This window comes from Leucoraja erinacea, chromosome 4 (genome assembly GCF_028641065.1).
Source record: "Leucoraja erinacea ecotype New England chromosome 4, Leri_hhj_1, whole genome shotgun sequence".
Classification (NCBI taxonomy): domain Eukaryota; kingdom Metazoa; phylum Chordata; class Chondrichthyes; order Rajiformes; family Rajidae; genus Leucoraja; species Leucoraja erinaceus.
The window spans coordinates 22,125,099-22,152,445 of NC_073380.1; the positions used below are offsets into that span (position 1 = coordinate 22,125,099).

The following is a 27,347-nucleotide window of genomic DNA, read 5'->3' on the forward strand; positions in this document are numbered from 1 at the left end:
AGGGAGAATCAAGCTATAAACTGATGAATTGAATGGGAAACAATTAGAGATAAAACAATTTAAGTTGCAGAAAAAAGGGACAGGTATAGGTAGAACACATTCCTTGAAAGTAGCCACAGGCACATAGGGAGGTCGAGAAGGCTATTGGCAAATTGGCCTTCACTAGTCAGAGTATCGGGTATAAAAGTTGGGAGGTTATGTTACAGTTGTACAGACCATCAGTTAGGCCACATTTGGAGTATTGTGCTCAGTTTTGCTCACCCTATAATAGGAAAAATATTGTAAATCTGGAAAGGGTGCAGAAAAGAGATTACAAGGAAGTTGGCAATAATACTCGAGGGCTTGAGCTACAGGGCATGATTGAGTATGCTAGGACTTTATTCCTTGGAACACTGGATGAGGGGTGATCTTATAGAGGTGTTGATCATGAAAGGAATTGGTAGGGTAAATGGAGTCGGGGGGGGGGGGGGGGGGGGGGTGGTAGGTGTATGGAACTAGCTACTAGAGGAGGAGGTAGTTGAGGTAGGTACTGTCACAACTTTTAGGAAAACATTTAGACAGGTACCTGGATAATATAGGCCTAGAAGGGTATGGGCCAAACACAGGTAGTTGGGTCTAGTATAAATGGGGCATCTTGGTCAACATGGGCAAGTTGAGCCAAAGAGCCTGTTCCAACAGTGTGTGACTATACCTCTAACCAAAAGGGCTACCTGTGGTTGTGTAGTTAGCAGGAGAGTTTGGATGACAAAATTTGTGATTTAGCCGAGTGTAATGGAAGTGGTAAAGGCTATTGTGTTATAGTCAAGAGAATGTGTAAATAGGAGACGATGAAGTAGACCAATAATTACCGCATGAGACCGAAAATAAACTGTGTTTGCTGGACATGTGAGATACAATGGTGCAATGCCTGACCATCTGAAATTGCTCAATTCAATGTTCATTGCAGAAAGCTGCAATGTGGCAATTTACAAAACGTGAAGTTATTGTTGTTGGACCTTTTCTGGACTTCACTGGAATGTAGGTGGCCGAAGACAGCAAAATCAGAGTGGGAGTGGAATGATTAATGATCAGCATTTGGAAGCTTGGAGCGTTGCTTGTTAACCAAACAGAAGTTTTCTGCAATCACGTTATCAAACATCAATTTCCAGAATTAACATTATTTTGCTTTTTTGGAGAAAAAATAGCACGGCAGTGTAAAGCTTTCGATATCACAAAACAGCAGGCTTATATCTATGTGACACTCCTAGTTAATGCAATGTTCACTGTGAATAGGAAATATAAATCTATGCAAGGTATTATCTCAATGGGAGGTAAGGAAAATAACTTGAGAGAAACCTACAACATGAATGGAAACAAAATTCAATTAACAATATCCTTTTAATGATTAAAACTCCTCACAGCTTGGAGGAATATAGACACAAAGATACCTATAGACGGTAGGTTATCATCCACATAACAATACTCAGGATTAGATAATTTCCTTTTATCATAAATATAAATATACATTTTTTAAAATAATTAAAATGATATGTGAATTGTTAAGCAGCCCTAAACTATCTCGTCTGTGGAAAATTCATATTATTTATGGCGTAATGCAACTGTCTGAGTGGATAATCGATACCTCAATACAATACAATACAATACAATTTATTTGTTATCATTTGAACCTCTTTGAGATTCAAACAAAATTTGGTTTCAGCAGTCTTTGAATGTGGACGGATGTGCACATCAGATTGTTGTGAGACGGAGCTCAGGGTTCGCCTCCTGAGCCGCTTTGGTGCCCAGGCGTGAGTTGAGGTGGAGAGAGGTTGGTGGGGGGGGGGGCGTAATTAATCTGTCTGGGGTGACATGGCTCTTGGGTTAGGCTGGGATCATTCTCTGCGGGATGATCTTAGTGCGGGAGACAAGTGTAGGAGAGGTGTACTGACTGTGTGGGCAGACACTTTGGAAGTGATTGCCCACCAGCCTCAAAAGCCGCTGTATCTCCCCGTCCCTGGGATAGCAGGGGGCAATCAAACAGCACAATACCCCCCTCCACGCCAACACGAAGGGCAACGATCCCAAGGCTTTAGCGTCAGGAACAGCGGGCAGGCGACAATCACCCGCCATAACGCGAGAGAGATCATGCACTGTTGTAGGTCTCATTTGCACGTCGGTGTTTTTGTCTTTCTCCACTCAATGTTGACGCCAGCAGGTCAGTGCCAATCACTCCCTTTCCCAGTTTCCCAGGGGGTCGGGACGGGACTGGAGTTGGGAGGGAAAGGGGGGGGGGATGGGTGGGAGGTGAGCAGGAGTGGGGTTGTTTGCAGTTGCAGAGGGAGGGTGCAAGGGCGGTACAGTTCCCAGTCTCAGCTCCTGTCCAGGGGGGTGGCCGGAGACGTCAGGACCAACAGGACACTGACCCCCAGGCCCACCAGGCCCACTGTAAGCATGGAGAACCCAGAGACCCACAGTACAATAGCAACTCCAGCCCAGCCCCGCTCCAACTCCAGAGGAACCCGCACCCCGATGTGCCGGCTCTACGATGAGAAGTGGCAGTTCACCCACAGCCCGAGCTGCGCCCCCTCATCCGCCACCCCAAGCGGCCCATCGGGGTGCGGACAGGAGCTGAGACTGGGAACTGTACCGCCCCCCAAGCGCCCCCTCCCTCTGCAATTTGCAAACAAACCCTACCGCCCTCCTGCTCACCTAAACCCCCCCTCCCCTCCCCAACCCACCCCCACCCCCCCCCCCTTCCCCTCCCAACTCCAGTCCCGTCCCGACCCCCTGGGAAACTGAAGGGAGCGACTGCCGCGGGGCGACTGGCACTGACCTGCTGGCATCGTCAACTTGAAGACAGTGCAAAGCCCCCTGCACCGGTGCAATGGGCAGGGAGATGGAGAGGGGAGGGAAGGGGTCACACACATGGCCGGGAAGCAGGGGGTGTAGGTGGGGGTGGCGACAGATAGGGCCAACAATGAGTGGAAGAAAGACAGAAACACCGACTTGCAAAGGAGACCTACAACAGTGCATGATCTCTCTAGTGTTATGGCAGAGCGACAATCTGCTGCTGCCTGCCCGCTGAGTTAAAGAGTTCCCTCGGTAGACTCACGATACACTAAGGTAAACGCACGGGCCACTACGTTCTTACGAGTTAAAATGTTTCAATTCTTAACCACAAGAGTAAAATTGACTCGTGGAAAATTTTAAACATGTTTGATTTTTTGAAAGAGTTGACAAGTTTCACGAGTACCTGCCGTTAGCGCCATGAGTCTCTAAGTTGCGTCCACGAGTTCCGTACGTTAATCGTACGTTATTACCACGAGTTTTAGATCGGGGTACCTCTTGTGTCAACTCGCAACGTGAGACTCAGCTATCAGTGTTGTGCACCAGAGACAGATTTCTTTGCAGTTAGCCTTTCCAGTAATACGTTTGTTGATTGCAACAAGTGATAATGAAGTATTTTGAACTTTTTTGTTATGGGCCCTTTTGGATTTTTTTAAAGAGATGACTAAAATAATGCAATTAAAGCCCTCAACAGCTTGGTTATAAAAGAAAATGAACTGTCAGCTTGACCAGAAATCCGGAAGCGTGAAGGTCTATTTAATAACCAAGATGTTTGGGGAAGCTTGCATGTCACAAACAAGAAATAAAGCCTTTATAAGCTGTGAACCCTGAAGTTATTTATTTATGAAAAAAGAGCTGATAGGTTTGAAGAAACAAAACAAGAGAACAATGGAGGACCTGGCGTGGGGGAGGCACTCTAGTTTTAGAATCCTCTGCCCAGGGGCTAAGCCTGTGTACATTTGTGTGTTCGTTCGTTCATCTTGGTTAAGGTGCTGTGCATGCAGCAGCTGGCCAACAGTCGTTTGTATTTTTCTTTTTTTCTTCACTTTTCATTTTCATTTTAATTTAATTTTAATTTTAAGTTTCCATGCACCTTGTTGTGTGTTATGAATGTTGGCAGACCAATTTCCCTCTGGGGATGAATGCAGTTCTATGATATCGTATCGTATCATTGAAAATGGCTTTAGTCAGAGGGTGGTGAATCTGTGGAATTTTAACCACAGAAGGCTGTGGAGGCCAAGTGAGTGGATATATTTAAGGCAGAGATAGATAGATTGTTTATTAGTACAGGTGTCAGAGGTTATGGGGTGAAGGCATGAGAATGGGGTTAGGAAGGAGAGATACATCAGCCATTATTGAATGGCCGAGTAGACTTGATAGCCTGAATGGGCTAATTCTATCACTTATGATTTTATGATCTAATGAACTTAAATTAGACCATATAATGTACGAGTCACCATCAGATGTGACAGTAAACTAGTAGGGCCGATTCTACCAGAGTTTTCAGCATAACTTACAGTCATTTCTAAACTAGAAAGCTTAAAAGAATCTTCCTAAACCTAAAGGGAAAAAAAATATTTTTTCTCCTGAGCTGTCTAAGAAAAAGAATATAGCTGATAAACTACTACTGCCTAGAAAATAGGCTTGCAATTTTTGCTTGGGATAGACACAAATTGCTGGAATTACTTAGCAGGTCAGGCAGCATCTCTGGAGAAAAATAATGGGTGACGTTTCGGGTCGGTGGGGGGGCGACAGAAGTTGTTCTGGCCCATGTTGTAGTCGCTGGCCGTCTGCTATTGCTTCAGACCAACGACAAGATACCCTCGGTCACCATGGGGCTCCCTCCCCTCTCACCAGACTGCCGCTTCCTCCTAACAGCATCGTTTTGTCCCCTCCCTACTCCACTGCCACATCCTCCGCATCCTTCTCCCCCTCCCCAGTCACCGACATCTTCCAAGATGGAGTATATCATCAACTACGAGGGAGAAAGAGGAGGAGAGGGTGGTGGGGGTAAGAGGCCTAGTGGACAGAGTGACGGGAGGAGGAGGAGGAAGCGGAGATGGCAGAGCGACTAAATCAACGGCTAACAGGAAGAAGTGGGGGCTGTTGAGAATGTAAGGAGCCCCACTGTAACCCAGCATGGCCTGTTGGTGGTGGCGGTCTCCAGGCCTACAACATGAGCCGCAACAACAGCCGCGTCAGCCGGACCATGTGGTGGGAGAAGAAGGGCTCGCTGGTGCACCTTGCGTGTCCGGTGGGGGTTGGTTCGGAAGCTGGGGCTGTAAGTAGCTGGGGAGGCGATACAAGCTGAGGGCATCGGCATTGGCAGGTCCATCCTCTATAATCAACATATGTTTCAAAGGAGTCTATTAAACTAAGGGTTTACTGCACTCTTAATAAACTTCCACAGGAGCACTGCAGAAAGTTTCCTGGCTGCATCGGGTTGGGTAATTCCAATGCATCGGAACACAAGAGTTGCAGAGACTGGTGGACTCAGCCTGGTCGATCAATGGCACAACCATCCAAACCAGCAAAATCATCTCAATGAAGTGCTGCCTCAAGAGTCTATATTTTTCAACAAGGATCCCTACCACCCACGTCTGGACACTCTCTTCTCTCTATTAGCACAAATATGGGGCTGAATGTGGCAAATGTATCTCTAATAGTACACACACTGAGTTTTTAGAAAGAAAAATAAACTTTTGTTTAAAGTAAAGTTGCTGCATACAATTCAGTGAGACAAGCATTTCACAATCTATTTTCTTTGCTGCTTTCTTAGAAGCATGCCCAATAACTCCCAGGAGCTGTCTAAATAAACCAATTCATCTGTGTAGGAAGTAATTGCAAATGCTGGTTCACACCAAAGGTAGATACAACATGTTGGAGTAACTGAATGGGGCAGGCAGCATTTCCAGAGAAAATGAATAAGTGACTTTTCGGGTTGAGACCCTTCTTCAGAACTCTGAAGCCATTTGAATGTTACATCCCAAGTAAGGTCACAGACCTTATTTCTTTGCCCTTACAATAAAACCTCATTGTGTAGCTGATGCACACATACAATCAAACAAGTTCAATAAAAGAACACAACGAGATGGCACATTTTGCGATCAAGATCTATAATTAGTGACCATTGCTTTGGTTACTATATCTTGCTTTGGGGCAAGGGTTTCCAATCTGGGGTAAATTTACCCCCAGGGAGTAAATTTTACCTACGTAAGGAATAAATTTGTTGATTCTGGATTTGAACAATTTTTTTCTCATTGACTGAATGTGTTTGGTTCTGGTATACTGGTATCTGTTCAACATTAGTTGTTCATAAATAAGTGAAATAACATTGTCATGTGCTATTAAGGTTGCCAGGGGTAAACGGGACGAAAACGGTTGTGAATCCTTGTTTTAGAGATTGTGAACTGTTTATAAAACCACTGAAAATCTGCTTTTTCATAGAATCTAGAATTTAGAATTCAAATATATCCTCAGTGGAATACTAAAGTTGTAAGCTGGCACTGCAGCTGAAAGTAATATTCTGAACCTCTGGCCATAAGTCTCCATGTATGAATTTTGCATATAAGCTTGCAAAGTTAATTCTTTAGATTTACTAGTAGTCCTTGTCATATTATAGTGGATAACATGTGTCAAAATTCCATGTACCAGATTTTGCTGGTATTCCAAATCTACCAAACATAATTTAAAGTTTTATAAAAGCTCTGCTAGATATGGCATAAGTAACTTTATCTTCAAAAAAGCTCCTGTAATAACCATGCTCAAGGAACGATGTTTAACTCATAAAGATCAGACTCAACCTACCTACCCATTGTGTTCAAGTGAACTTTGATGTGCCAAACAAATATCGCACTTATCATGCACTATATGAGCTCAGACGTCACCTTAGGGATAATTTCAGATTTTCCAAATGCAATCTTTTACGCCAATGTTTGTCGAATGAACAGCCGACATTAGTTTTTTATGTAACACAGCTGGTATCTCTTTGGATATTAGATTTCCTTGTACAATTAATTTATCTTGCAAATCAAAGTAAGCATGGAGACATTCAGGCACCTTGTCATGACCCTAGGCTGTCCTAACTGAACAGCTCACAGAAGCCTTCGATCGCTACCATACCCAGATGCGTGATTAAGTTGTTCCGAAAATGCATCTCCAATTGTAAGTTGTTTCAGTAGGGAAAAAAAAGAGCATTGGGATAAAACCAGAGCGTGGATCAGGCAGCATCTCTGAAGGACATGGATAGGGTTAGGATCCGTCTTCAGCCCACTGAGGTACAGAATCAGTCTGAAGTAATGGTCCCAAACCGAAACTTCACCTATCCATGCCCTTTAGAGATGCTGTCTGACCCGTTGAGTTACTCCAGTACTTTGTGGGTTTTTATAAACTAGCATCTGCCTTTCCTTGCCTCACAAGGTTTTTCAACTATGAGTTTTTTCCGGGTCATGTGTGAAATTACAGCACCACATGTTGGAATTTTCCCCAGTACCATTCTCTATTCTTCCCTGTTTAATCGCTAAGTAGCTTCCCCATCACTCTTGGATGAGGAGGAAACAATCAGATATTGAGAGGGTGAACAAACTCAGCAATATCTGACCATGTAGACACCTCCAAAACTGCTTTAACTTTGGTTTGGATTGCATAGTTTTGGGCCAAAGCAATACATCCAATAGAAATAACCTGTTGCATCAAAAATTTAACTTTAGAGTTAAGAGAGATACAACACGGAAAATTCACTGAGTCAACTCACATCATCAAGCTCATATTTTACACTAATCCCACCCTAACCCATTTTATTCTCCCCAGTTTTCATCATCCAACCATCTCCAGATTCAACTAATCACCTACACACTAGGGGAAATTTGTGGTGGCCTATGAACTTAACTTAAAGATTTTTAAGATGTTGGAGGAAACCAGAGCATTTTTGAAGGAACCCAGGTGGTCACAGAGAGAATGTACAAACTCCAGAGTCATCACCTGAGGTCAGGATTAATCCTAGCTCATTGGAATTGTAAGGTTAGCTGTGCGATTGAGTTTTGGGACACTTCTTCAGACTGATCCTGTACCTCAGTGGACCAGGTAGCACACTGCTCTACGTAAGTTAGAACAAGCGCAGGCTTGGCAATCGCTTCGCACAACACCTCCGCTCAGTTCGCATTAACCAACCTGATCTTCCCGTGGCTCAACACCTTTTGTCTACCAACACTTTGTGGGGTTTTTTTGAGTATTTTTATTTGCCATTACTACATACTCACTGCTTCTTTTATGATAAGTCAGTTCATCAAGCTTTTGAAATGCTTCTTCTAGCTTTTCTCCAAAACTTTAGACTTTAGAGATATAGGCCCTTTGGTCCACAATGCCGACCAGCGATTGCTCCATACACTAGCACTATCCTACATACTAAGGACAAGTTACAATTTTACCAAAGCCAATTAACCCACCAAGCTGTACATCTTTGGAGTGTAAGAAGAAACTGGAGCAGCTGGAGAAAACCCACACAGTCACAGGGAGAACGTACAAACTCCATACAGACAGCACCAGTAGTCAGGATCGAACCCGGGTCTCTGGCACCGTAAGGCAGCAACTCTACTGCTGCGCCCCCGTGCACCCAACTTGTAGCCACAAATTCCTCAACTCAGTTCTCCTAAACCTATCCTAAATGGCATATGCTTCTAGCACACCTCCTAATATGTGTATGGAGTCATGATGGTCCATTAGGCCGAGATCACTTTCACTGAACATTTTATGCTTTATTTCTCGACCTATTATTACTGATTAAAAGTTTTAGAAAATCAAAAGACTTTGCATTTAAAACGACCAGCTTCAACTGATGACGTGACAATGGCTCAGCTAGCAGTGATCAGCTTCACTGAAGATTACATCCTATATTTGACAAGTTATTCGCAATTAAAAATGTAAATATGACAACTTTAACAAGATGTTTACATATTCTGATTCACATTTTTCCCCTCTAGGCAGAGAACACATTCACCGAACATTTTATGCTTTATTTCTCGACTTATTACTGATTAAAGTTTAAAAAAATCAAAAGGCTTTGAATTTAAAACGACCAGCTTCAACTGATGTTGTCACAATGGCTCAGCTAGCAGTGATCAGCTTCACTGAAGATTTTAGCCTCCAGTGGGGGCTAAGGGTAAGGAACTGGTGCATTGGGGGAACAGACCCAACAGTCTAGTATGTATCAAAACCCATATGGAACTGGCTGGTTCTCTATATGTGGTCTCCTTTTCACAGTAATTCTTGGCAAATTAATTGTACTCTGCACATTATGTAACTTTACCAAATTCTAAACACAATTCTCTCATGCAAAACTCATGTTTCTTTCCAGAGGTCCAAAGCATTCATTTACTCTGATTTTTCTGTTAATTCACTCTTTGCTCCAAATGAGCTTCTATACTTTCTATGGTGTAGCAAATCTCATTTGTGTTGTCCAATCTATTCATATCTTCAGTAACAATTATATCTCTTGAAGGGAATGTATTTTTCAGAACTGGCAGTAATGAGAACATTTCCAGAAAGCAAATTGCTTTTCATGTGCAGTTAACTTGTAAAAAAAAAGTTTCTACCTGGATTCTTTCTGGCTTCTGCTGCAGTTCAATTTCCTGCGCATAATGCTGCCAAGATAACTCCACATCTTTGCCACATTTTGAAAGATTGTGGTGGTAAAGTACTTCCCAAAGCCATCATGCGCACAGTCACTTTTTCAAGTGATTATCAAACAACAAGGGCGCAGAGGAGGTCTACCAGAATTCTGCATGGATTGTTGGTTGGATAGACTTGGCCTATTTTCTATGGAATGTCGGAGGTGGAGGGTGGACTTGACAGAAGTATATAAAATTATGATAGGAATAGATAGGAGAATCAAGTTGGAAATGTCCAATACCAGAGGGCAGAGCTAGAAAGTGAGAGGGGGAAAACCTTTAATGGAGATATGCAGAGCAAGTTTTCTTTTACAGAGTGGTGGGGGCCTGGAACTCATTGCAAGAGGTGGTGGTGGAAGAAGATGCAAAAGTGGTATTTAAGAGGCTTTCAGATAGGCACATGGAAGTGCAAGGGACAGAGGACTATGGATCATGTACAGGCAAATGAAATGAATTGAACTTGGCATCATGTTCGGCACAAGCATTGTGGGCCGACGCGTCCATTCCTGAGCTGCACTATTCTATGATCTATGTAACCTGAGTCACCAAATCTCACTTTAAACAGTCATTTCCATCTCCGCTGCCACCATGTGTCGACTTAATAATAAATGTACCAAGGTGTTTTACAAAAGGAAAACCAACTATTATTTAAAGTGAAATAAACCAAGGAGCAAGGATTTTACAGATAATTTTGTTTGTTGTTTTTACAGATAGACCTCAGAACAATCTCCTTCTACATGCTTTCAATATATGTAAACAAGCTTCCCATGGGGCTTCTCTGCAACAATATTTATTTAGCTCATTACAGAAAGTGATTTCCTGAGAAAAATTAAGCCTGTGGGAAGAGGCACGGAAATGTGGATGTGAGAAGCTCCTGTTTCCTGCAATGTTGCTCCCCTCCTGTGTTATTATGGTGTCTGACTGCGATAGAGATTGTGCCTTTAAGGGCTGATCTTTTTTTTGAGTGAGTTTTTTTTGACGGAAACTGCTTTATAATGCTGTTGCTCCCATTAGGTTAGAATTCAATGCATCTTTCTGTATTAAGATCACACTAATGTTGTCGCACACTTGTTTGGAGCCAATTTAATTACTTTTTAAAGTGGAACTGATTTGGCAACATGCTGCACACAATGTGTTCGCACAGCAATAAAGGAAAAATGCAATTCCTACGTGATCTTTTAGATTAAAAACCCTCATTCTGTGTAGACCTTTTTTTTAAGTTAGAAAACTGATACAACTGGCTGCTTGTGTAGGAAAGAAATGCAGATCCCTGTTTAGACTGAAGATAGACACAAAATGCTGGTGTCAGCAGGATGACAGCATCTCATGGAGAGAATGAATGGGTGACGTTTCGGGTCGAGACCCTTCTTCAGACTGAAATGTTGTGTCTACAACTAACTGCTTGATCTTTAATCATTTGTTTTCCAAACAAGAAATAAAATATTGTAGGATATTTTTGTTTTGTTTATTATTATTATTGTCACGCGTAGTGAGATACAGTGAAAAAACATTGTTTTCCATGGTATCACATCAGATAATACTATACATGAATACAATCAAATCAAAGACAAGTAGAGTAGCATAGAGGTTGATACGGATGCAGAAAATAGTTATCAGAATTGTACAATACCAGTTCCATTGACAAAGCCCAATGTCCACAATAGGGTAGAGATGAAATGGACCTTTTAAGATTCAGACAATTGAAAATATGGGCTGGAAGATACTTTAATGAATATTTATTTCTGTATACTGAGGATAGATAAAGCAAAATGGTTGCAAATTCTTGAAAACATTTATAAATTATTGTGAGCTTATTGGGAATGGGAGACGGTAGCATGGAAAACAATCAGCAGAATATCATCAATAACTTTCAGAAAATCCAAAGAAATATTGCTGTGTAAAAGAAAGAAAGGTTGGAGACTGTACGTGAGAGAAGAACAAGATGACAAAAAATAATTTCCAAATTAGAAAAACCTGTGAGGTGCATTTGGCCAATTTGTTTAACAAAGACCCTGGGAGACTTCAGTAAGATTGGTGTCTGTAATGTTTACGATATATTTGTGGTTATAATGAGATTTGCCTTGTCAGTGAAGAGCTAGTTTAATTGAAACCAGAAAACAAGTCTCATAATCTGTTCACTTTATGCTTTAAGTATTCCTTTATCCTGTGGTGACATTCACCATTCTTAACTGCACCTGCCAGAAATAGTGAGAATCAGATGCAAGTTGAATAAAACCCATTACTTTCTCTGATCTCACACTATCCAGGCTGAATGCATTACAAAAATACTTAAGAAAAAATAAATGTAGTTTCATAAGTTTAGTCTGCATGAAAAGTGAAGCATTAAAGGCATTCAGATGGAAGCAGATACAGGATTCTTGAGCAAGATACAAACTGTTAGAGGGACTCAGTGGAACAGGCAGTAGAGTATATAATATGATACAAAGTTTTATGATGCACTAGATTTGATTTATTTATGCTTCTTATCTGCAATGTGAAGTTTTTATTTATAAATTGAACTAAGAATCCAGACGGCACAGATTCCAGGCAGTACACTATATTACATATTCAATCAATCAGAAAATAACAGGTACTTCAAATTCTACTACAACTTGAAGTCACAATGCTAATTCAAATCTGCAATGTTACTTAATTAAATCATTCTTAAGTTAAAAAATATTTTTGCTTTTACTGAGGAATATGGAATTTCCCACCATATGAAACACAGAATTACCTGGTCATTATCTGGACAGAATGTCATGTGGGCATGATACCGCTGCTGTAGTACCTGATTTGCCATTGGGACACCACAGGTGACGTGTGATTATTAAAATTTTTAAGACGTACTTTCACATCTTGCATAACCATTACTACATTCCAACTGAGAATTCATTTTAAACGACAGCATGCATAAACATATAGCAAGTTTGGTATCGCAGTTTCTCTGCGATAACTTCATGTTCAACAAATGGTCGGGTTTTCAAGGTAACATTAATGTAGAGAAATGTCTTAAATTAACTGTATTACACCTGCTGTGTAGTGTTAGGTCATTCTCCCTGAGTAGTGATCAGCTCAGTGGCTCAATGTCCTATAGGGATATAGGCTGCAGATCAACCTGCTAAAAACCACAGGAGATCAGGATATTATTTTTTAACATTTCTACCGCATCTTTAATCGTTTTATGAACACATACTCAATACTGAATGCAATGAAGCATCTAGAGTCATAGAGTGATACAGTGCGGAAACAGGTCTCTAACAAACAATGGTCATAACCAAAATCAAAATATCATCTCATCCATTTCCAGCCACAACAGGAATCATCAGATCAAAAAAAACAGGAAGAAAGAAGGCTGCAAGAAAAATGGCAGATGTTTCCATTTGTGGAGAACTGAAAAGCAATACATGGGAAGGACTTGTTGTAAATAGACGCCTTTTGTGTTGTGGCCACTGTAATTGATATTTCCATTTGCGACCTAGTCTGATTAACTCTTTTAACAACTCCCTTGCTGCATCAACAGGATATATGATTCCCTAAATAGCACTTTGTTTTACAATGAAAGATCCCTCAGATATTTCTCCTTGACTGCAAACACTCCACTCAGCTGCGGTAGATTTCCCCAGAGTTTGTGATCATATATCTAACTGCTTGCATGTATCAGTGTTTTTAGTTTGATTTTTACATCGTAAATCACATATGAATTGATTCACATCTGAAGTCGGAGGCCAACCAGATGGATTTCTCCACAGGATGGAAGGGACCCTGGGGTGAGGAAGAGGCGCAGGAAGAGATCACATGAAACCACCTAGCACTTAAAAGTGGAACTGTTGCAACCCGACCTTTGTTAATTTGCCTGAGGAGGCAGAATGCGCAAACACAATCTGGCAGATTATCAAACCGTTTTATTTTGTTGTATTTTAGCGATCTCAATGTAAATTCATTGCAGCACCAATTTCTGTGAAGCTGTCAAAATAACATTTAAAAATAATACAGAATTTCATTAAATGTTATTTTAGAAAAATGATTCAGTCATCAAAATATTAAATTTGTTTTATACATGCGCATGTACATTTCTTATTACATAGCAGTTGATGCAAAAGTGCCTGGCAATGAACATCCAATGCTTTGCATTGAAAGGTTTATAGAATCTACATTGGGATGCAGAAACAAGAGGGGGTAAAGAGTCCGTGGACCCTGCCTGCTTCAAAAAACCCATCATTGTACCGGTACCAAAAAATGCCTCCCCAGCCTGTCTGGTTGACTACCGTCTGGTGGCCCTTATCTCGGTGGTCATGAAATGCTTTGAGAGGCTGGTGAAGAAACACATCTGCGCCTTCCTCCCTCGCAACATGGACCCGTTACAGTTTGCATACCATCCGAACAGATCCACGGACAATGCGGTCTCCCAGGTTTTGCACACCGCTCTCTCTCATCTTGAGAGCCAGAAGGGGGGCTACGTGAGGATGCTGTTCATAGACTTCAGTTCAGCCTTCAACACGATAGTCCCCACCAGACTGGCCGAGAAGCTACTGGAATTAGGGCTCAACACCCCCCTGTGTGCCTGGGCCCTGGACTTTCTCTCCGCCAGGCCCCAGGTAGTCAAGATGGGAGGGAATACATCGAAGTCCCTCACCCTGAGCACAGGATCGCCCCAGGGTTGCGTCCTCAGCCCCCTATTGTACTCCCTGCACACACATGACTGTGCGGCTAGGTTCAGCTCCAACTCAATAATCAAGTTTGCTGATGACACTGTGGTGGTGGGCCTGATCTCAGACAACGATGAGAAGGAGGTGGCTGATTTGGCACTCTGGTGTCAGGACAACAGCCTCCTCTTGAACATCAAAAAAACTAAGCTGATCGTGGACTTTAGGAAGGCACATCATCCGAGGACGTACACTCCATTGAGGATAAATGGGGATCCTGTGGATAGGGTGAGCTGTTTTAAATACCTGGGAGTCCACATCTCTGAGGATATGACATGGACATCACACGCCGCAGCCTTCGTGAGTAAGGCAAGGCAGCGCCTTTACCACCTCAGGCAATTGAGGAAATTCAGAGTGTCTCTGAGGATCCTCCAGTGCTTCTACTCAGCATCTGTGGAAAGCATTTTGTCCGGAAATATTGCCATCTGGTTTGGGAATTGCTCTGCCCAGGACAAGAAGGCTCTGCAGAGAGCAGTGCGTTCAGCCGAACGCACTATGGGAACTTCACTCGCCCCCCTGCAGGAACTATACATCAGGAGGTGCAACTCCAGAGCGAATAAAATCATGGGAGACCCCTTCCACCCCTGCAATGGACTGTTCCAGCTGCTGCGGTCGGGCAAACGCCTCTGTTGCCATACGGTGAGAACGGAGAGGTTGTGAAGGAGTTTCTTCCCAGAGGCCATTAGGACTGTAAACTCCTATCTCACCAGGGACTAACTTTTACTGTACCACTCTACTGTTTTTTTTTAAATGCTGTTTTTTCCTCCTTTTTCCTTCTGCCCACAATATTTAATATGTAAAATAATGTGTGATTCTGTTCCATTCTCTTTGTAGTTTGTTTGGTTGTTTGTTTGTTTGTCTTTTTGCACAAAGTCCACGAGCATTGCCACTTTTTATTTCACTGCACATCTCGTATGTGTATGTGATGAATAAACTTGACTTGACTTGAGAAGGAGCAAAGTATGCAGCATTCTTGTGTCCACCTCATGTAATAGCACATTGGAACTGAAGAAACATGAGTTGATCTGAATTATACAGAAGCTTGTACCTGCCGATGTAAGAGCAGCTTTAAAGACAGGGGCGATATAATAGTCGTGATGAAAGCGAAGAGCACAAGATACACAAGCAAAATCTGAAGCAAACAACAAATAATGCTGTTGCAATTCCTTTTCTGCACTGGCAGAATGACTGAGCTACTCCATGATCCATGAAGATCATGGCTAATCATCCACCGTAATCCCTTTTATCCATCTTATCCCATCACCCTTCATTTCTCATCCATTTTACCAATTAAAAAAAGAGAATTGGAACAGCATTATCCATTATTTGCTCACAGATTCTGTTTGAGTTTCACTTTAGTGCTTCCTGCCATTTCCCTAAGGTTGTTCCAACATTTGTACCCATGTGAATTTAATTTTGAGTGGCCACATTTTATCAGTTAAATTAGCTTACAGTATATTTGTCAAACCATACTGTAAGTAAACAAAAGTATTAGCTGCAAACTAATGTGCCCCAGTTTACATTCAAGATACAGGTGAATCCAATGTATCATTTGCACCTTGCTCTGTGATTTTGGTGGGGTTTTTCATACTCTGAGCACTCTGTTCAATATCATACTTTGGTCTTGTCAATTTCTAATAATTAGATAAAGATTGAACCTACAACCACAGATTAAAATATCAAGAATCCTGTTGCATCTACATTGATTTAAGCTGATCTAACAAAAAGATATTAGATTGGCAGCACTTAATTCATTTCGGATTTGGCTGGACGGTCTGCTGTTTTACCGGTAAGTGTTAATTGTTAATTCTATTTTGTGCATGTGTTTCATTTACATTCATGTGCAAATGGTTACTGCTTTAAGCAATGGCCAGTCAGAGGACACATAAAAAAAAGGATTTGGGAAAACTTATGGTTGAAGATTGGTAGGCATGTTTCCGTGCTGATCCCAGTGTTAGAGCAGGACCTGCACAGTTCATAGTCAGAAGAACGGCCCCGACTGAAAATACCCATGTTCTCCCGAAATGCTGCCTGACCCTTTGAGTTACTCCAGCACTTTGTGTCCCTTTTTTTTCTGCAGTTCCTTGTTTCATCATAGTGGCACCTTCCTGCAGACTTCAAGGCTGCCACATGTTTGCTGCTCAGCTCCATGGGAAGCAAGTCAGAGACTTAAAGGAGCAGTTTCCATGGCAGCCAAAGTACTGGGAATTAAGGTTCTCATGGAGATGAGGAAAAGCACAGGGAAGGGAGGAGCAACGATTTTCAATTAACTTTTTGCAACATTGTCACCACTAGAAACGTGCAACTCTGTTGTGTACTGCTTAGGTGAGGTCTGCTGTATAATTTTACCAGGTTGCATGCAAAACAAAGCATTTCACTGTACCTAGATACATGTGACAATAAAGTATAATTGAATCATTGAATCAATGCTTTCGGTTTGGATGGTTATTCTCACACCATGTCCAACTTCGCCCCATCCCACCCCCACCGTGTCTTACCACTGATCATTGAAGCTAGGAGCAGACAACTGCTGCTGAGAGGCATGAGCTCATCTCACCTGTCCACACTGATCTTTGCTTTTACATGAACTGAGTACTGTGAGAGTCACCAAATAAGGTGTGAAATACATAGAGCATTAAAGATTGAGGCAGCACATGCAGATACCACACATTTATGTTTCTTTCATTTGCAATGTCGGAGAAACACTCAGCATGTCAGGCAATATTTGTGGACATACAACAAATTAATGTTTCAGGTCCAAAACACTTTGCCAGAACAATCTCAGGGTCTTGGATGTGAAATGTTAACTTTTATAGATATGCTTTCTGACCGCCTGAGTGTTTCTAGCATTTACTGTTTTTTTAATTTTGAATATTATTAGGTAACTTCTGCAACATGCTTTTAGGAAGATATTTGTGCTTTGAGAAACCATATTGCTGCCACACACCAATACTGATTGTGTTTCTTTTAAGGACCACTCTCTTCTACAAACTATACAATTATCCATCTTTCCCTTTACAATGTCTTCAAGAGTGTAGTTTTCAATAAAATATCTCACCCTTTCTCCATCCAACAAGAGGTGCACCCTGAAGAGACTGGGACTGTTCACCACGATTTCTTCATTTCTATACATGATCTGAAATATCCTACTGTAAACCGTGTTGTCATGAATGAAGGGTGGATTGGTGAATGAATCACCTGCAAAATAAAATAATCAAGTATTAAGTAAAAGCAGAAAAGAATGACAGTACAAAATTGCAGCACAATATGATTCTGGTTACTTATTCATCAGACTGTTTAGTTTAGTTTAGAGATGTAGCGTTGAAACACGCCCTTCAACCTACCAAGTCTGCAGTCATCTGTGATCACTCATGCACTGGTCTATCCTACACACTATGAATAATTTACAGAAACCAATTAATCTAAAGCCTGCACGTCTTTGGAATGTGGGAGGAAACCGGAGCACCCGGAGAAAACCAACGCGGTCTCAGGGGGAACGTGCAAACTCCGTACAAACAGCACCCATCGTCACAATCAAATCCGGGTCTCTGGTGCTGTTAGGCAGCAACTTTACTGCTGTACCATTATGCTGCTCTTTTTTTTTTAATATTTAAGGAGAACGATCAGTTATCTGGAAAACATGATACGCCACAAGCTCTTTGTAGAGATCCGACCTTCTCTTCAATACTTCTCATTCATTTCTTGCTCCAAAAAAAACACATATACTCTCTCAATTGCTTTGCCACCTTCAGAAGGATGTGGATCAAGTACAGGCAGATGAGATCAGGTTAACTTGACATCATGTTCGACCCAAACTTTGGCCCATTCCTGTGCTGTAGTGTTCTATGTTATATGTTCATATTGCTCTCCTATCACCCACCATTGTTTGGGTCCTTAGGCTCTTTCTTATATATTTTTTTCCTTTTTGTAATCATCATCCGCACTGTGGCCTTGGACTCATTTCTACCTCGGCTCCTAATCATTGGCATAATTGTTGGAAATTGTAGCCTTAGTTTCCACATGTAAGACAAAACCAATTCTACCTTTGTTACCATTATTCTTTGCTTTATTCTCTGTCCATTAATCCTACCATCTATGTATTATTATAGAGAAACAAACCCTGAGTGGAAATCCAATGCCATCCTAAAGAAAGTTAATCATAAGCTTAATCAATTAAATGTTTTTTTAAGGAAAACCTTGTAAAAAAGTGGGCAGGGATATTTAGAGGCACAGAAGGCAAACCAAGAGTTACCAGTGAGGAGACAAAGCAAGGGGAAGGAGTGCATTGGAAATAAGATCCAGAAAAAAACCTGGAATTTGGGCAAATGAAGAATGCAACAGAGGGGAAGGTTCAAATATGAGGATTAAAAAAAACGGAGGCACTGGAATACCAGAATAAAATGCAGGGTTTAGAGCTAAATATCTACTGAAGAAAGATTGGGAGTCGTGAATAGAATTGGCCGCGGATTAAATGGCAAAATACTGCAGAAAACAAGAAATCTAAAATCGAAGCAGAAAATGATAGAAATGTTCAGCAGGTCAGGCAGCATCTGTGAAGGAAGAAACAGCGATGATGTCCATGATTGAAGACCACATCCTTCACCATGAAAGATCATCAACTTGAATCGAAATACCACACCTAGCAAGTTGTTCCTTATGGCTCGTTTTCACGGGGCGACTTGACGCAAGATGTAGCCAGAGTGGAGTGGTCGTGGTCTAGCACGATATCACACGATATAACGGGGGTAGAGTAAAGAGTTCCCACGGTACTCGGCAATTCTGTCATTTGTGCGAGTGACTTGTCCGTCTCCTGATCTTTCCCGAATGAACATCGTGGACTGTAGTGTAGTTAATCACGTGGCACAAATGATGTTACTTTGTTGTCACACACTCTATTCGTTTTTTTCACCCGAGCTCTTTAATGAGCTGAAGAATAATCTGTGTGTTTTTAGACAAATGTTGTTTGGTGTGATGCACCTTCTCTCAATATGTGCAAGAAGTCGTCTTTTTATTTTGTCAAATATGAATAAAGACTGTATCTCACATTGACCATGATTATTGTGTTATTTTATGATCTACTGAGAGGTGAAACTTTCAGTCTGAAGAAACTTTCAGCCCGAAACGCCACCCGTTCCTTCTCTCCAGAGATGCTGCCTGTCCCGCTGAGTTGCTCCAAGCAACTGGTGTCTATCTTCAAAGGACTGACTAGGACTGCCTCTCTCTCTCTCTCTCTCTCTCTCTCTCTCCCTCCCTCCCTCTCACACAGGCATGAATGGATGAACTCCGCGGGCCAGGCAGCATCTACGGAGGGAAATGGACAGCGACCCATTCTTCAGGCTGCCTTATGTCTCTCCCCCCCCCTCACCCCAACTCCCACCCACACACACGAATGCTGGAGAAACTCAGCGGGTGCAGCGGGGCCGAAACGTTGTGTATTTCCTTCGTTCCATAGATGCTGCTGCACCCGCTGAGTTTCTCCAGCATTCGCGTGTGTGGGTGGGAGTTGGGGGGGGGGGGGGGGGGAGACATAAGGCAGCCTGAAGAATGGGTCATCTGTCCATTTCCCTCCGTAAATGCTGCCTGGCCCGCGGAGTTCCTCCATTCATGCCTGTGTGAGAGGGAGGGAGGGAGAGAGAGAGAGAGAGAGAGAGACGCACACACAAGGTGGATGCAAAATCTTACCTGCCTGTTTCAGTGACAGACACCCACCGCCAGTAAATGAAGTCACCCCCATCTGTCTCCCCCTCCTCTCCCTCGACTCCCCCACCTTTCCCTCCCAACTCCAGTCCCGTCCCGACCCCCTGGGAAACTGAAGGTTTCCCGCTGTAATTAAAGAATTCCCACGGTAGACTGTAAAACTGGGACCCTGGTTCTGGACTCACCCAACATCGGGAACATTCTTCCTCCATCTAGCCTGTTCAATCCCGTAGATACGATTAGACAGGTATCTAGTTATTTAATTCATTTAATGATTACTATCGCCCAGCCTCTCATCTTTCAATCGGGTTCGGCCAGGAAGGAACTGCAGATGCTGGATTAAAACGAAGATAGACACAACATGTAGCTCAGCGGGACAAGCAGCATATCAGAAGGGTCTCGACCCGAAATGTCACACATTCCTTCTCCCCAAAGATGCTGCCTGCCGTCGAACTCATTCTCTTTAAACCGGCATCTGCTGTTCCTTCCGAAACATACACAAGAAATAAGCAACTTTTCGGGCCAAAACGTTGCCTATTTCCTTCGTTCCATAGATGCTGCTGCACCCGCTGAGTTTCTCCAGCATTTGTGTGTGTGGGTGGGAGTTGGGGGGTAGAGAGATAAGGCAGCCTGAGGAAAGGCTCGCCTGTCAATTTCCCTCCGTAGATGCTGCCTGGCCCGCGGAGTTCCTCCAGTTAGAAACTGCTTTCAGATAAAAAGAGACACACTGACATTAATGAAATGCTTGTTAGCTAGTTTTATTAGATTTGTATGTAAATAGCAAACTGGCTGGATTCACTCTATCCAACTTCCGGGTTCACCGTTCGCAGGAGTTCCCACGGTGACCGCAAGAGTTACTAGGATATCGCACGGGACACTTCGTTCATAAAATGTTGCAATGCTCAACCACAAGTGCACAAGACACTCTTGGACAAATTCAAACATGTTTGAATTTTCTCCCGAGTACCCAAGGTACACAATTACCTGCCGTTAGCACCACGGTGGTCCACGAATGCCGTACTGTTACCGCACGAGGTTCCCACGATGTCAAACTCTGGTTGCCTCTTGCGTCAAGTCGCACCGTGAAAAGGGGGTTTTAGCACCCGAACTTACCAGTTCAAATACAAAATTGAATTTTCACAACTTAAAACTGTTAATTTCAATATGAACGATGGGCTGAGGTTGAGTTTTGAATCTTGAGTAGGGATGTCCAAGGGATAGAACTCGAGGAGCCAGGTGGAGGAGACCTTCCCGACGTGCCACGGCCGCCGTGCCAGCCCGGACGCCACATTGGTCAGTGGATGCCCACCTGGAAGGCTAGTTGGTCGGCAGGACTTTGCCAAAAGGTTCTTTTTCGTTGTCTCTGTACTGTACACTGACAATGACAATAAATTGAATCATTTCATTTCATTTCATTTAGTTGAGTGGACTGGGGATCCCTCTGAATGCTCGTCGGGGTCTGCCCGAAGGCATGTCGGCCGGCGGACTCTGGAAGCAAGGGCAGGTAGGCAAGTAGGAGGGTGAACTAGGGTAATGCCTCCAGCGCCTTCGAGGTCAGCTGCAGGAGGCGACCCCGGGAAACAAAGATGGCCGGATGAGGGGAGGTGAGGGACGCTGGTTCGCGGGTACTACTACTGTACATCGAGTGCGCGGGCCGATCGGACTTTGGATTTTAAACAATGGTGACGCCGGCATGTGTAATATTTGCAAAAGAAATTTCACTGTGCGGTTGCATATGTGAAAAACAGAACAACACTGAACCATTGAGATGTTGTTTCTTGGACAGATGGGATTTGTTGGGACGGTGTATGAAGTGAAAGGCAGCTGGAAACTGATGGATCTCTTTGTGGAGCCATGCATTCTAGAATGTAGTCCGAAGAAGGGTCTCGACCCAAAATATCACCCAATCCTTCTCTCCAGAGATGCTGCTTGTCCTGCTGAGTTGCACCAGCATTTTGTGTCTACCTAGCATTCTATAAAGCAGTCAGGCAATCTGCATTTTACATTAGATTAGAAGAGCAAGTAGTACAAGTGCATAGGGGCCGTTTGGTTCTCTGGATGGTGTGTGCTGCGGCATGGCTGGGGAGGAGGTAAAATAAGAATTGGTGCATCTCGTGGCTGGATGAGAGGCTGCTGTGAAGAGGGGGTGTTGGTGTTAATGGAAATAGGAGTTTGAACCAGGGAGCTGTGAAGGAAATGCTGAAAAGGAATGGGAGCAGAGGAGGCATACGGCACAGGCATAACGCCAGCCAGATGGTGATATTTGAAATATTCCAAAATTATAGAAAATGGCATGTATCGCTTTAGCAAAGACTCTTTCTAGAATTCTACAGGAAGGATGGAGAGCTGTTGAACATATAGAAATGTGCAAAACAGCAGATGCTAGAAATCAGGAGCAAACACAGCTAATACGAGAAAAATATAAGGTGGATCTGGTAACCCTTGTGGACAGAAAAACTCTGATAAAATCCCAGGTCAATGACCTGACTTGTAAACTGGACACAGATCAGACAGCAAGTTTAGGGATCCCAAAAGAGGAAAAATAACATACTGCTGTTGATATGTATACGTGTACAATAAGTGCTGACATGGTAGAGCTGCAGCCTTAAAGCACCAGAGACCCGGGCTCATGTGTGGGTGATTGTTGGTTGGCGCTGACTTGGTGGGCCGAAGGCACTGTACCCATCCTATATCTCTAAACTAAACCAAACTAAATTATCGATTATACTAGGTAACTGGTCCATGATGGTGCAAGCCAAAATACACAGTACATATGCAAAGTCCACAGTGGTTCAATGCTGAGAGAAGGTTGTGACTAAGATGGTACAGCGTAGTTCAAGAACTTGATGTTCAATGAAAGAAACTGTTCTTGAAACTAGAGGTAATGGTTCTCAGGCTCCTGTAACTTCCTCCTGATAGTAGCAGCAAAATGAGGGTGCAGCCAGGGTGGTATGGATCTTTGATGATATTAGCTGGCTTCTTAAGGCAGTGCTTCCTGTATGTTCCTTTGATGGTGGGGAGGTCAGTACCAGTGATGGACCAGACAATGTCCACTTCTTTCTAGAGCCTCCTTTATTCTTGGGCCTTCAAATTATTGAACCAGGCCATGATCCAACTAGTCTGTATGCCTTCCACCAATCGTATCTAAACATTTGATAGAATATTAAATGGCATGAAGAGGATTAGAAGCATTTGTGAGCTTTGTTTGTGATCACCTCAATATACTGGGGCTGGTCAGAATACAGACCCGCAAGTCGTCTACAAATACTTCAAAGTACTCCAATGAGGTACATGGGAGGTCTCTCATTGGAGAGTGCAGTCCCGCACTCGAGCTGATGAGAGAACCGTTCAGTTGCCCGATAACAACTGGGAAGGAAGTGTTCCTGAATGTAGAAGTATCAATTTTCAAACTTCTCCCCTCTCTAGTTTGATGGGAGCAGGGAGAAGTGAGAGCAATTGGGATGAGATTAGTCTTTGATTATGCCAGCCTTGCTGATACAGCATGATTTGCAGATGGAAATTGATTGGAATCAGGCAATCCCAAACATCTATTGCAAGGAAGTAAAATTGGAGAAGGTTGAGAAGGCAAAAGTGTGGCGGCACCAGGTGGCAACCTAAGGGCACAACGAACCATTGGCTCTAGAGGGCAGCATCTTGGTGTGGGAGGCGCTAGTCACGGGGTCGGTACCTGAATTGGTATTCAAGGCCGGGCAACGCCCGTGACCTTGTTGGAGCAGGGAGCTGTATTGGTGAGAATAAACACGTCTAGTGCACACAACTCGTGTTCGACTAGTTTTTGTCTGGACTCCTGTGAGTCCCCACTACACTGGTGACCCCAACGCTCAGGAATGTAATTCTGGAAGGGAAATTTGAAAAAAAAAATGCATTCTGCCACTGCCGCCTACGAGGCTCAACGCGGTCTCCCTAAAACAACCTACATTTTGGACCTTGCAGCCGGGGGTTTGGTTTCGACAGGCCGAGTCCCAATTTTACATCCGCGGTGTTACAGCCGATGAGACCTGAAATCACCATGTGTTAAGCGTCCTTGACCAGCAGACGGCCGGTCAGGTCATTCCTTACCTGGATAACCCTCCGGCGGCAGGTAAGTACACAGGCCTCAAGGATCTGCTGCTGCGGATCTACAGCTGAGCCGTATGCAGAGCGCCTGTCAGATCCTCAACATGGGCGGGCTCGGCGACCAGATGTCCTCAGCCCTCATGAGCGAGATGCTAACACTCATGGGCGACCACCTGCCCTGCCCGCTCTTTGAATTTACTTACCTGCAGCAGTTGCCGTGAGATATCCGTCGGCAGCTCGCGGGGGAGAGATTTGAAGAACCCATCCGGCTAGCGGCCCGCACTGATGAACTGTGGCTTTCCGACCAGCAGCAGGTGGGTGTGTTGGAATACTTGGAACCGCCGGAGCCCCCGGAATCGCTGGACTGGACTGATTCAATGAACAGGCTGGCCCAGCAACCCAGGACCACGCCCACAAGATGGCCACGTCCACAAGAGGACCCCGCCCACAAGAGGACCCCGCCCACAAGAGGACCCCGCCCACAAGAGGACCACGCCCACAGGAGGACCCCCCCTACAAGAGGGCCCCGCCCACAAGAGGACCCCGCCCACAAGAGGACCCCGCCCACAAGAGGACCACGCCCACAGGAGGACCCCTCCTACAAGAGGGCCCCGCCCACAAGAGGACCCCGCCCACAAGAGGACCCCGCCCACAAGAGGACCACGCCCACAAGGGGGCCACGCCCACAAGAGGACCCCTCCTACAAGAGGACCCCGCCCACAAGGGGACCCCGCCCACAAGGGGGCCACGCCCACAAGGGGGCCACGCCCACAAGAGGACCCGCCCACAAGGGGACCCCGCCCACAAAGGGGCCACGCCCACAATAGGCCCCCGCCCACAAGGGGACCCGCCCACAAGGGGACCCCGCCCACAAGGGGGCCACGCCCACAATAGGACCCCGCCCACAAGGGGGCCACGCCCACAAGAGGACCCCGCCCACAAGAGGACCACGCCCACAAGAGGCCAAGCCCACAAGGGGGCCACGCCCACAAGGGGGCCACGCCCACAAGAGGACCCCTCCTACAAGAGGACCCTGCCTACAAGACCACGCCCACAAGGGGGCCACGCCCACAAGGGGGCCACGCCCACAAGAGCCACAGTCCAGGCAAGTGACACAGGAGCGGTGGATGGATGAGCCACAGACCAGACAAGTGGCACAGGAGAGGAGGCTGGCTGAGCAGGACCCAGGAGATCCAAGGAGAAGGATGTGATGTTTTTACCACCAGCGCTGGGGTTCAGCATCCAGCCAATACCACCAGTCATGTTCGTTTCCTGGAAACGGCAGCACCAGCCGCCGATAGTCAAGTAGCTGGCAGGATCCACCAACTGTATGTCTGGGACTGGCGCATGGGGCACAGGTTCTTGGTAGACCCCCTGGCGGAGGTCAGCGTATTTCCCCCATCTTGACTCGACCTTCGTGCTAGTAAAAGGAGCCCCCATTAACTGTTGCGAATGGCAGTTCATTCCACACATATGGCGTCTCCACGGTTCCTGTCATTTTCGGCGCGTGCCATTTCACCTGGCCAATCATCCTCGCGAACGTAGACCAGCCGCTGCTGGGCGCAGATTTCTTACGGGTGCAGTCGCTTCTTGTGGACATGAGGGGCCAATGTCTCGGCCACGCATCAACTTTTGAGAAGATCTCCTTGCGCTCCACTGCGCGCACAGCGCCGGTCATCAACCCAGTAGCGACGGTGGACAATGTCTACACCCTGGTACTGGCTGAGTTTCCGGACATCGTCACCCCCAAGTTCAGCTTGGCCAGCCTGAGGTACGGTGTCAGACACCATATTCTGACACCGTGTCCACTGCTCCATGCACACAGGCTCACTCCTGACAAGCTCCTCATAGCAAAGGCGGTGTTTCTGAGTATGGAGGCCATGGGCATCTTTCGACGCTCCAACAGCCCATGGGCCTCCCCGCTGCACATGGTGCCGAAGGTGTCCAGCAGCTGGAGGCCGTGCGGGGAGTTTTGCCGCCTTAACCAGGCCACGACCATTGACCGTTACCCTATTCCACACATACAGGACTTCTCAGCCCATCTGGCCGGGGCTAGGTTCTTCTCCAAGATCAACCGAGTCCAGGGATATCACCAGATCCCCGTGCAACTGGAGGATATCCCCAAGACGGCAATTATCACCCCGTTCGGGTTGTTCGAGTTCCTGTGGATGTCCTTTGGCCTCAAGAACACTGCACAGGCCTTTCAGTTGAGTGGACTGGGGATCCACCTGAATGCTCATCGGGGTCCTCCCGAAGATATGTCCAAGTAATCTTTCTACGTTGATCTACTTGTTTAATACAGCTTCCTATGTTAATCAACCTATAAACTAGTGGCTACTGAACAAATCACTTCACAAGCATTATGTATTTATAGACTAATGTATATAATTATAAATAATATACATTGTAATATCATCTTATGGGGGATCTATGGACATGCCAGTGACAGAAGCTCTATCAGGCTAGAGCAATTCTTAGACTGCACTGGGAAATCTCATTTTACCATTGATTCAATTCAAATTGACCAAATTTCCCAAAAAGAGGATGAAGATAAAATGATTTAAAAAAATAGTCACTCAGCTGACATAGAAGCACACAAATTGTAGGATTTGGTCACTTTCCTTTAACTCTGCATATATTTGGCGACTAATCTCATCTGTATAACAAGTTTTTCATCCCCTTCATCGGAAACAAACCACACCACCTTATGCAGTTTGGATTCTAATTCCACATTTCCCTAAAAATGTTTCCACCATCACCTCTGGCAGTGCATTCCAGGAACTCATCACTCTGTGTACAAAACAATTGCCCTGCACATCTTCTTTAAATTTCCCCCACTCATCTTAAAGCTATGGCCTCTAGTCTTTGACATTTCCATCTTGGGAAACAGGTTCCACCTATCTACACCTCTCGTAATTGTATATCAGGTCCCCCCTCATCCTCTGTTTAAGAGGGAACTGCAGATGCTGGAGAATCGAAGGTTACACAGAAAAGCTGGAGAAACTCAGCGGGTGCAGCAGCATCTATGGAGCGAAGGAAATAGGCAACGTTTCGGGCCGAAACCCTTCTTCAGACGGTTTCGGCCCGAAACGTTGCCTATTTCCTTCGCTCCATAGATGCTGCTGCACCCGCTGAGTTTCTCCAGCTTTTCTGTGTAACCCCCCTCATCCTCTGATGCCCCAGAGAAAACCATCTAAGTTTATCCACGCTCTCCTTGTAACTAATACCTTCTAATCCAGGCATCATTCATGTAAAACTCTTCTGCATACTATCCAAAACTTCCATATTCTTCTTATAATGGGCGGCCAAAACTGCACACAATAATGTGAGTTAAATGCAATTTTTTGCAGGTGCAGTACAATGTCCACAGTTATGTGCT

At 44.4% G+C, this 27,347-nt stretch overlaps 1 protein-coding gene across 2 annotated transcripts in view; it reads right to left on the bottom strand.

The window, feature by feature from the left end:
* LOC129696206 (protein FAM135B-like) overlaps nt 1-27,347 on the bottom strand; it is a 408,722-nt gene that overhangs the window by 194,480 nt on the left and 186,895 nt on the right. For both annotated transcript variants that reach the window (XM_055633862.1, XM_055633863.1), the window contains one exon: nt 17,253-17,392. In XM_055633862.1, coding sequence (XP_055489837.1) covers nt 17,253-17,392 — 140 coding nt within the window. The remainder of the gene's footprint in view (nt 1-17,252; nt 17,393-27,347) is intronic.